Here is an 11,851-nt window from a genome sequence, read left to right as displayed (position 1 = left end):
CTGGAGTACGCTAACCAAGTTGTCTACTCAGGACGCACGAACGACGTCACCTTATTGAGCGTGTCCAGCGAGTCGCTACGAGAATGGTTACCGGCCGCAAATCCGTGAACCACTAAACGCGTCTCGCGATGCTTGATCTCTTTCCCCTGGTGTATCGACGCCTCCGGGGAGACCTAATTCTTACTTGTGCCCTGTTTGAACAAAGCTTGGCCAACAGGTTTTTCACCGTTGATCCAGCAAACACCCGGCGGGGACATAGGAGAAAATTTTTCAAGCTCAGAGCACACACATTCATTAGACAAAATTTTTTCTGATTTCGGGTAGTAGCTGCGTGGAATGACCTTCCTCCGACCTTCTAGAACCCAGTTTAAAGCACTAATAGACATTTATAAATGCGAATCCTCGCGCTGGCAAGCATACTGCCCCACGCTGAAAACATAAAGATCAGTGAAACGCCCTTTTTCCACTTGTCCCTTTCAAGTGAATGACAGTCACTGACCGACGAGAACAAAGGCGACCCGGGAAACTTGGGCCAAGGCCTCGATCCTGTCTATCAAACCTTGAATCCGTGAATCCGTGAAAGTTTGAACTGAATGCCTTCCTTGACCTTGTGGTCTTTTGATTTCTGCACGGCTTTTTTCGGGCCTCGAAATGCTCTGCTTTCAGCGTGCCTGTCGATTCTCCGTGCAATGTAAGTTTATTGTTTAAGCATATTTCGGAAATAGGTCCCCTGTAAAACATATAAAAGTAGCTTTATCGAAAGTTTAGTGGGTCCGCATCGATTGATGCGACTGGATTCAGTCGCTTGTCGATCCTGATCTCAGCCTCAGGCATGGCTGAAGCAGGGGATTCCGGCTTCGCTGTTTAGCGTGGAGGGTTCTGATGAGGTTGCTAGTACCCATGTTTGAGATCAGTCAAAATGGGCTTGCTGGACAAGACAGTTAGGCCCCACTGGTTGGTTTTGACAGGATAGTGATAATATAGTGTAAATAGCTGAGGACACGATTGGTTCGGTGATAGTTTCTTCTGGTCGTAAATTGGGACTGAGACTGAAGGAATTAGAGTATGATACGGTCAGTTTAACTTTGAGCACGAGATAGCCTAGTGATTTAGGCGCGAGCTTGATGATCAGAAGGTCGGTGATTGGAACCCAAACGTCTCATCTCAACCAGCGCTGCTTAGGCTTGTACAACCCGGAAGTGTCTCAACCCTCAGGCTCCCTTCGGGTGGCACGGCAGCTGTACACTGAGTGTTGCTGAACGATGAGTTTTATAGCATAAACTATTGAGTAAGTGGTCGTGAATATATTGGCCGAGCGTTTAGTCCACAAACTATGCTTATGAGCGGTAGTGTTTGTTGAACAGGGTCTAGTGGTTTTACGGGAAATAAATGAAAATTTATCGTGGCCAGTGGCAAGATTTCGAAGGTAAATAAGAGGCAGCCCCAAAACCCGTGGTATTTAATGGGGACAGGTTCAAACATTAAGCTAGACGGGTGTGGAATTTTGCAGAGTGGACGCTCTTTATGGCTTCGCACTGGACGTTTTCGGGCATGTTTCAGCCGTGGTGCCGAACAGTACCACAATAAGTTAGCAGGAGACATGCGAACCTGAAGAAGGACCTAGTGAAACCGTCCAAGTCGGGGCTTTTGTTTAATGAGGTTCATCATCCTTAACCCGGTCTTGAAGAAGTGAAGCACCATGATTTAAAAAGAAGGAAATCCATATTTCCAAGCTCTTGGTATGACCATGACAGCATGTTCAAAAGGTAGTACGCCGTAAGGCTGGGACGAACTTCGCACGCAAATGTACAAGGTGTTTCCAGGGTTGGTAAAGGGGATTTTGGGGCGCATCAGCGATTTTAATGGACTCAGGCATACGTTTTAGAGCGTAGTTTACGTCTCAGCCACAGAAGCCCCACAGGACTGTAGTATTTTGTTAAGAGGCTATCGAACGTGGGACAAAGCACGATGATGTTTTAGTGATGTAAACTGGGTATAGGTCTGTTCACCCTCCTGGATCAGTGGAGGACCATCATAGGAGGCGGCGAGGTGGCTCAAGTGGTTAGAGCGCGAAATTACTGACCAGAAGGTCCGTGGTTCGAACCCGAACTCCGTCTCTCAAATTCCCCTGTCTAGGCTTGGGCAACCTGGCAGTATCCCAGCCCTAGTACTTCTTCCGGGTGGCATGGCAGCTAGGCACCGGAAGGGTGTTACAGCTGAACCATTTATTATTTATTATAGGGGGGAAAAGATCGGAGTCAGCCCGAACTTCCAAGCTTCTGTACTTGGTGATCCTGTGAATAGGGACGATGTCGCTTGCTGAGGACGAGAGGAAGTAAGGAGACTATGAATTTCGGATGGACATACGGATTGTCCACAAGGGCCTTGTGGGGCGTTCATGTTCGGGTCTGAAAGATACAGGAATCGAAAGCCCATTTTTGAGTATGAGGATTACTGTGCCATATTTTTGAGCTGTGAGTGTCAAGTAACACCATTCAATCATGTGAGAGGGGACATGGCAAGTTATTAACGATAAGCATTGGCATGGGGTCTAGTACTGATCCTTGTCGGCGACGCGGGGGTATGAAAATTGGATGGAAACTGAACCATGGACGCGCATTTTGGAGGATCAGTTAAGTCTTCGGCCTGGAAGTCGTGAATATAGTGGAGGTTAATTTTATTGGTATTGGAGCTTTGTCCAGCGATTTGCTTGCCATTTTTCTTTTAGTTTGCATGAGATGCATATGAGGCCATTGGGACGGTAGTTAGTGGGGTCATGACAATTGCCACCTTGGTAGGCAGAATGGATCGTTTTAAGCCTCCAGCAGGGTTGAGGGGACTTCAGAGAAAGAAGGGAAACAGAAGTCGATACTGTAGGTCTAGCACGTTGGAACATTCTTTAAGGGCATCCAGGGTTATCTTTCGAGGGTTACATCGCGAGGAGAGTTTGACCGTTTCAGTGATAGAGAGCATAATGGTTTCAATGCTAACCGACCTCTGGGGTACAGGTGTTGAGAAACGGTTACTGTTAGATCAGGATTTAATACGGTTGTGTATAGGTTGTCCAAGGCTTGCACCGGGTCCTGTGGGGTGGGAGCAATTTAATCCTCTGAAATTTATAGGAATAGTGGAGAAAATTTGGTTTTCTGTAAGGGCTGGTAAAGCAATTTCGGAGAAGCCTATGTGCGGTATAGTAGCAGTGTATTCTGTACCATTTCACTGCAGGGACACCTTCCTAGCGGAGGCTGAATTAGGTCTCAAAATCCCCATTAAAGTGGGTTTTAGCGTAGCGTGCTCGCAGTCTGCTGATAGGACCAGTGAACCTCTTCCGAGTGTCTTTTAACTGAAGTGTGAGCTCGTGATACCTCAGTGGCTAAGAAGCGAACTTACTGACCCTGCATCAAAACCTCGACTTCTCCTGTCTAGGCTCGGGAAACTTGGCAGTATACCGCCCTCTTTGCTTCCTGCGGGTGGCATGACAACTATGCACCGAAAGGCTCTTACTGCTAAACACCCTCCGACAATGAGATGAAGCGTTGGCATGTTCCAGAAGTATATAACGATATTTCGGTCCCCAGGTATTTTTGGGGGATATGCTTGATGGCTAGCCAATCAAGCTATCCCAAGTAGTTTATGCTGGTTTACTCACCTGGATGGTGTACAGAACACGCAGTATTGGCTATATGACCTAAAATTGCAACCTTGATGTGATGGTTGGGCTCGAGTGCTGCAATGATCCCACGGGTTACGCTGTCTGCAACTTCGTTGCTGTTGCGAGAGCTGAGTGGTTTCAAGTCGACATTAGAAAGAAGACAATAGAGGGGCATAATATACGGTTTCAAGCGTCCAATAACAATGGTACGTGAACTGAAATTTAGTGAAGAGCCTAACGAGAGACAGAGAGCCCTGGTGTATATCGAAAGCTCGGGAGATGGAAAAGGCTTTTGCTATGGAAAACGCTCGTGTCCTGTATCAACTGATACGATTGACTTGCCCTAGGAAGCAATGTCAGTGAAACGATAAGTGAAAAGGATGGCTAATTCATTCGCAAAAAAGCCGACTGGAAAGATGGGCCGAGCACTTTGAAAAACAATTCAGCTGGCCTCCTGCAACACAGCCTGTGCAGATAGTGCATACGGGCGAATGGATTGTTAACCTTGATCGCCCATCGAAAGAAGAAATAAAGTACAAAGCATCCATACTAAGACTTTAGAACGCACCCAGACGGGACGGTTTCTATCCAGCCCTCTTCAAAGAAGGTAGAGTCCCTGATGACCAATCTAACAAAACCAATTGGTGCGAAATAGAATGAAGGGAAAGTGCCCGTGGAATGGGCGTGTTGACATTTGTCCCTATCTTCTAAGAGGTTACGCGGACGCTGTGTGAAAACCACCATGGCACCAGCCTAGTAGCTGTGTCACCGAAGTTGCTCTCTGGTCTTATCCCTCGAAGGTTGACTGGACACAGAGAGAGTGGCAGATCCGTCAAAACCAAGCTGGGTTCCGTTCTACAGGAGGATGCATCGATCACATCTTCACGTTCCGACAGATTCTGGAACAGCGGCACTGCTTCCAGCAACCAACAATGGTTGTGTTCCTTAATCTGAAGGCTGTCTTTGACTCTGGATCTTTAGGCACTGTGGCAGCATCTGTGGAGCGAAGTTATCCCCCATGGATTCTTGGCCCTCCTTAAGGTGCTGTACGCCAACACCCGCGGACGTGTAGAGGTCTACGGGAACCTCTCTTCTGAGTTCACCACATCAAGTGGTGTTTGACATGGGTGTCTTTGCCGTGTGCTCCGTATGCCACTTAACTTCCTCGTAGGGTTGAAACGAGACAAGAAAGTTTAAACGATGACTGGGCAGTGAAGTACGGACACCATTACCAGCAAGTTCAGCTGCGCTGGTCATTGCCGTCTCCCTGGATGGGGACCCTGGGACGCGTCGCATCAATGGCTAGAGACATTGTCAGACATGCCTCAGTCGCGCTCTCAGTGACGCTTGTGTATCCAAACTATTGCCTTCACTGCATAGCTCCCTTCCTAACCCCCCATCTAAAAGTCCTCTGAAAAGCTTGTATTTACGCACCAATTTGTCTGCTTGTGCCTCCAATGCGCAGCTATCTATCCTATCTCCCCAAATCATCGATGAACAAAACTGTGGCCCGTACAGCCACGAACTTTGTGGGTGCACTAGGGATTACAAGAGACAAACTCCACTTCCTCAACCAGAGGGTCATATTTGGAGAGACGATCATTGCGTTTTAAAAGGATTGGCTGATCGTCGTGTAAACGTCAAGGAGGACAACCACCCATCGTGTGGCAGGCATGTCGCGTGTTTTTAGAGCCAGGCAGATGGTCTCCAAAGGGCACCATTAAGTCGTTCAACCTGACCATTACATTGTGGATTAAATGTAGTGGTATGACTGGTGGACAAAAATTGTTTGTTCAACTGACATGAACGCAGAACCGCGTGAATATAAGCAGGCATAACAAACAATGAATCACAGTGGAAGAGAACACGTCAGCGTGAAGGGAATCGAGAATACTCGTCAACGATTGTTGAGAGGTACTTATTACTAGCGTTTGATGCAAGCGGGCTGTTAAAGTCGATACTAAAGCGTTCAATAGGTTGTGTGGCTTTGATAAGCTGGCCACACAAAGTGTAACAAAATGTTAGTTTGAGTTTCGTAGCATGTGGAACAGTTAGACAACACACGTCGGATATTACTGACTGAAAAAGAAAGGTTCTTAGAAAGAACGAAATGTACGAATCCTGTGACTCCGGAATGGCATAATATGTTGTGAAGCTTCTGAAGTTTCTCCTTCCAAATAATTTAGGCACATAGGTGCAAGATAAGACATCAGCAACGCGTTGTCTGTTGTTGGTCTATAGAGGACGTCGCAGTTGTCTTATTCGTTTTTCCGCCGTTCAGTCTTATCATTATTCTACTTTTCTGTTGGTCCCCGTGATAGGAGCGACCGAACGTTGATCCGTAATCAGTTTAAAATATATATCAAGGAGATGGTGGTGCCGCCTGTTGATTGCTTTGACGTTGGTGTATACTTCTTTTACGACGGCAAAATGGTTTTTCTCGCTTGCGGTCAAGGTCCTGGAGAAGAAGGCGACCGGCCGGTTGCCCTGGCGATGTCGGAAGCATCCGTCTCGACGACGAGAGGAATGCTGTAATTGTTTTTTTTTCACCTTGAAACTTAGGCCTGAAGTGCCGCCTGTTGATTGCTTTGACGTTGGTGTATACTTCTTTTACGACGGCAAAATGGTTTTTCTCGCTTGCGGTCAAGGTCCTGGAGAAGAAGGCGACCGGCCGGTTGCCCTGGCGATGTCGGAAGCATCCGTCTCGACGACGAGAGGAATGCTGTAATTGTTTTTTTTTCACCTTGAAACTTTAGGCCTGAACATTGTTGGATGATTTAAAGCACCTTTAGTATCGGTAGCTGACTAGTAAAGCAGCCTCTGCGGTCGGACACTGAATTTACTCAACATCATCCTCACCATCGACAGCAACACCAGATTAAAACGTTAGTGCTTTTCTGCCGTACAGTTTGCTCGAATAAATCCTCTTAATCGAGAGAATAATGAATTTATTAAATTTGTTACATGCAACCGTGAATTCGACTGCCTTTTCTTACTAGTTCAAGTGGGTGAGGTTAGCAGTGCATTATTACACTCCTAAATTGCAAAGGTGCTAATCCATCATACTGTGTATCTTTAACATTTAGCCACGGTCTTTCGATATGTTTTCGTTTAGTTTTGAACTTATCTTCACATTCTTCGTTTATTATCCCTGCAGCCCTTCAACCTCTTCAACCCCTACTCCTCAATCCAATACCCAATTCACAAGTAGGAAAAAAAGGACGAAACCCATAATGCCTCTTTCGTAGCTTATCAGACACTACGCAGCTGTTCCCAATGTTGCTCCGGGTGCGAAGAAAGCTTATGTCCGAGATAGACCCCATATGAACATTGGTACAATCGGGCACGTAGACCATGGAAAGACTACATTAACTGCAGCAATCACCAAGAGTACGTCATTTCGTTGTCTGTTGCCTAATTATCCTGTCTATTCAGTCCTTTCTGAAAAGAAACAGACCATTTTCCGCAGTTATGAGGAAATTGACGCCGCACCCGAAGAGAAGAAACGCGGAATTACGATCAACGCAGCTGTTGTCGACTACTGCACAGATAATCGACACTACGCCCATACCGATTGTCCTGGTCACGCTGATTATGTGAAAAACATGATTACTGGCGCTAACCAGATGGAGTGTGCCATTCTGGTGGTTGCAGCCACCGATGGTACAATGCCCCAAACCCGTGAGCATTTGTTGTTGGCCAAGCAGATAGGGATCGAGAAACTGGTTGTGTTTATCAATAAGGCCGATGCAGCGGATCCGGAAATGCTCGAACTGGTCGAACTTGAAGTGCGAGACACTTTGAAGCAGTACGGATTTGATGGGGACAATACACCTATTGTCACTGGCTCCGCGCTGTGCGCTCTGGAGGTAAGTAAGTCTTCTCTTGAGCTCGAGACGTCTCAGTGGTCAAGGCGCGAACTTACTGACCAGAAGGTCCGTGGTTCTAACCTAACCTCTGCATCTCGACTGCTCCTGTCTAGGCTTGGGCTACCTGGCAGTATCTCAGTTCTCGCGATTTCTTCGGGTAGCGTAGCAGCTAGGCTACAACTGAACCATTATTATCATTATATTTAACTCCTCCAGGGCAAAGATCCCCAGGTCGGGCGAGAGAAGATCTTAGAGCTACTCAATGTGATTGACGAGGTTCCACTGCCAAAACGCGAGAAGGACAAGCCCTTCTTGCTCCCTGTTGAGCATGTGTTTTCTATCACCGGTCGTGGCACAGTCGTTACGGGTCGGATCGAACGAGGCACAATTGCTTTACAAGCTCCAGTAGAAATTATCGGATACAACCAGTCTTTGAAATCCACCGTAACAGGTAGGTTTATGAGTCATTCTCTTTCTTTTTGCTGAAACTCTTTGCTAGCAAGCGAGGATTGTAACCACTTACTTCAAGTCTATCCGATTGTCACACATCCTTATATCTCTTCATTTACGTAAGTAATAGACAGGGGTTTTCAGCTGCCTCACCTCGTTTTTTCGTCTTAACTGTGAATTTCGTCTACGCTGAAAAGCCGAGAAACAATGTACAGTTGTCTCGTGCTTGTTTAGAAACGCACCTCGCAAATCTCTATAAAGATCCAAACTCGTAACCTTCTGGTTACGAGTTCGATCATGGTACCATTCAACAGTATGGCTAGCTGTCTATCAGTAGCCCTCTATTTCCAATCTTTTCCCAAACAAGGTATTGAAATGTTTCACCAGCTCCTGTCTCAGGCCGAAGCAGGAGATCAAGTTGGTTTGTTGTTGCGAGGTATCAAACGAGATGAGATCCGTCGTGGTCAGGTCGTATGTGAACCAAAGTCCCAGTCGATGCAAAACTACATCCAAGCCCAAGTAAGTAGTACTTTTCTCTGCGGTGTTATGTGTTGCGTGGCTCACCTGGCTAGTTTGTCATGTGTCTGCTGTTCCAACAGTTATCGGTAGGATGACCAAGTGCTCCACTTTTTCACAGATCTCGGAATAGTTCCTTAGCACCTCGAGCCCAAGTACTCAACATGACCTAATTTCCTGTTCCAGTTCCATGGCCGAAGTGGTTAGAGCGCGGATTACTAACCTGAAGGTCCGCGGTTCGAATCCGACCTCCGCCACTCGACTTCCCCTGTCTAGGCTTGGGCAACCTGGCAGTATCCCAGCCCTCGTGCTCCCTCCGGGTGGCATGGCAGCTAGGCACCGGAAGGGTGCTACAGCTGAACGCTTTTCCATTTTCACAATGTTTGATGCTATTCGACCTGATTCATCTCCCCCTCAGGAGTTTTGAAGTACTAAGTAATCATTTCCAGCCACATCTATTTATTGCACGTGCGCCTGAAAAACAGTTATGTTTTTTTCGCAAAAACTTGTTTCTCCGATCTGAGCAAACCAACCGTGGTTCGAGATACTAGGATTCCCGCCGTATACTAGTACACACAATACTTCCAAGAGGGACTGTAGGGTGACCGCGCTTCATGTCACGTTGGGCGCGGAACGTCTTCGTAGATTTCCCAAGAGCGTGACTTCCTTTATTGAAGGCTCACATTGATGAATTTCCTCCTTATTGTGGCACTCGTTATTCATTATCATCGACAGCATGATATCAGTGTTCAACACCGATGGTTTACTGCCTTCTTTTGCTTACTGCCGCCGAAGTTGGCCTTCCATTCCACCGTTGTACATCAGTCTTTTTCAGACGGGCGGTCATGGGATGAAAACATATCATGGTCATTGACAACAGGACACCAGTAACAGTAACTGTCATGGGGAAAGGCACCTGACCTTTCCTTCCACGTCAACGATTAACACACCGGATTGTGATCCACGAAGAGTATTCCCGTGGGTTTTCCGTGGGGGTAGTTCATCTTCAGGGAGGTTGTGCAACGACTCGGTGCCAGTGTTCCCACGCTGGTGTTGCCGTTTTTTCGAAGATAGGGAATATTTTTTGCATTCCTGATTGTTAAACGGGGGCAACTTTGGTAGCTTCAATTTTAATGTGTATGATAATGGAAGTCAGAGGTGAGAAGGGCTCAAAAATTAGCGAGAGATGAGTTCATTTTTGGCTTAAGTATTCTCTGAAAAGGGTGGTTGCCGTCTTCCAAAAAAAAAACGTTTTCACTAGCTCTCTAAAGAAGCACCAGTTTGCGAATACGTAAATGTGTTTCTTGGTAAGCGGAAGGTTCTGCCGCATACATATTTGGCTGATGTTGGTAATCTTCACTTAACTGTTTTTTTTGTTCGGACCCATTTTACCTGTTGCTTCCCACTCACTATTGCCTTCTAGGTGTACATGCTGTCCAAGAAAGAAGGTGGTCGTGCCAAACCCTTCCTTAACAGGTATCAATTGCAGGTGTTTAGCAAGTCGTGGGATTGCCCCGCGTACATTATACTGCCGGAAAACAAGGAGATGGTCATGCCTGGAGAAGACGCTACGATCGAGTTAGACTTCCAAAAGAAAATGGTATGTGACATCGGGATTTCATGTGGCCAGTTTTTTTGCTGAACTTGTGCTAATCGGTTTGGCAATATAATGAAGACCATCGGCATGCGTCCGTGTTGGACAAACCACTCGATCCGTTATTTTACCTGTTCTCTGGCTCATATTTTTTGTAAGATTCTTTAGAGTGTTCTTGCGCTTCTAAGGATCCACAAAACACAATGATGGGAGCTTCTCCGGCTTTCTTTTGTTAATCCTTCAGCGTGAGAGCACCACCTTTTTTGATCATGGAAGCCACTTTTCAGTTACGCCATGATGGGCCACGCAGCCCAGACTTGCCTCTGTGTTAGTTTCAAAGCCCGTCTTTCTACATGCTGACTGAAAGTACATTTGGTATTTGATTCTAAGGGTAAAAAAATCTAATTAAGGGTTGAACAGAATTTCCATTACTACCGTTGGACCAATATGACCTCATCAGCCAAACCTACCGGATCGTCACTGACTAGAGTCTAAGGTTTAGATCGCTTGGTACGTGGTTACGGTAACCTGTCGAACCGGTACGCCCATATGTGAAAGCAGTTGCACACGAAACAGCCACTTGAAGACAGATGAGAACTGATATAAGATATGGACAAGAGTATAGCAGATGATCCATGAGGGCAGACGAGGCTCATCAACATGGGTAATCGTAGACTACCGTTTTGACGACTTCACTTCGACCTCAGGTGGGTACTAGCTCCCATCCTGCTAATCTCCAAATATGTTCCATATAAAAATATTTAAAAGGGTACATCGGGTAGACAATGTGCTCATCTCTATTTAGATGTAGGGCACCTGACATTATATTGACCCTTAGCCTTCCTGCAAGCTACAAGCTGCATCGCGACTGAATAATTTTTCGCATCTTACAACTCGCTACAAATGGTTAGCATCTTCTCAGCGAGGTTTTGAGTCTCCGTTTACCACACCTGGTTCCTGTCATATGCCGGAATGCTTCGCGAGCGTTTTTCAAGTATTGTGTGTGCATGGGTGTTTGTTCCAATTCAACCGCACATCTTTTCTGGTACGTCAATGATTTTCAATCTGGCACGACTTGAGCTCATCCATTCTCTTCCTTTGTAGGTCCTTGAGCCAGGTCAACGATTTACATTGCGCGCCAGCGGAAATACTCTGGGCTATGGCGTTGTGAGCAAAATACTACCTGATCCAGGTCGCGGAAATTGGGATGATTGATCAACGGAAGAGTTATGTGTACTCATGCTGTGCGCATTTCCGGTCATCGTAGCTTTTGTATCTATCGCGCCGTTTGACACGTGCATAAATGCCCTTATCATGTCTTACGAATTCTGATTACGCAGCCTCCATTATGACTCACAGACTTTTCTAGCTTGTTATCAGAAGTTTGACTATGCAGAGCTTCCTCGTTTAGAATCGTTGTATTCAGACTTCCGCCGTGTTCCACCGACTTGGTGCTTTTTCAGCCACGTGGACAGGCTGCTACAACAGGGAAAAATGGACACCGTTGTTTGCAGGTCGATTGATCTATCCTGAAAGAAGTAACACTCAGTAGTACCTACAGAGGAACGCAGGGATCGAGCAAATACTGACCGCGAAAATAAATCATGACGCGGACCTAAGCTGCAGCTCAGCAGCTGTTGAATGTCGGGAGCAGTCGAACCGCGGTTCGAAGTTTCAGTGAGCAGCATGATCCGGAGGCAAATCCGAAAGTCAATCGGAATACGGCACTCAATGGAGAATGAGCACACACCACGAACGCGTCGGTGTTTC

General features: G+C 46.5%; 1 protein-coding gene across 1 annotated transcript; it reads left to right on the top strand.

Moving 5' to 3' along the window:
• Positions 1–618: 618 nt before the first annotated feature.
• Positions 619–11,484, top strand: T265_04525 (hypothetical protein; the record flags this gene model as incomplete). The annotated part of the gene is made up of 8 exons (XM_009169280.1): positions 619–691; positions 6,810–6,859; positions 6,901–7,042; positions 7,088–7,521; positions 7,738–7,972; positions 8,339–8,490; positions 9,911–10,087; positions 11,186–11,484. The coding sequence occupies 8 exons, from the start codon at positions 652–654 to the stop codon at positions 11,294–11,296; spliced, it is 1,341 nt and encodes a 446-aa protein (XP_009167544.1).
• Between the last annotated feature and the right edge of the window lie 367 nt (positions 11,485–11,851).

This window comes from Opisthorchis viverrini (assembly GCF_000715545.1).
Source record: "Opisthorchis viverrini unplaced genomic scaffold opera_v5_74, whole genome shotgun sequence".
NCBI classification, from domain to species: domain Eukaryota; kingdom Metazoa; phylum Platyhelminthes; class Trematoda; order Opisthorchiida; family Opisthorchiidae; genus Opisthorchis; species Opisthorchis viverrini.
This window is presented reverse-complemented; position numbering and strand designations above follow the sequence as displayed.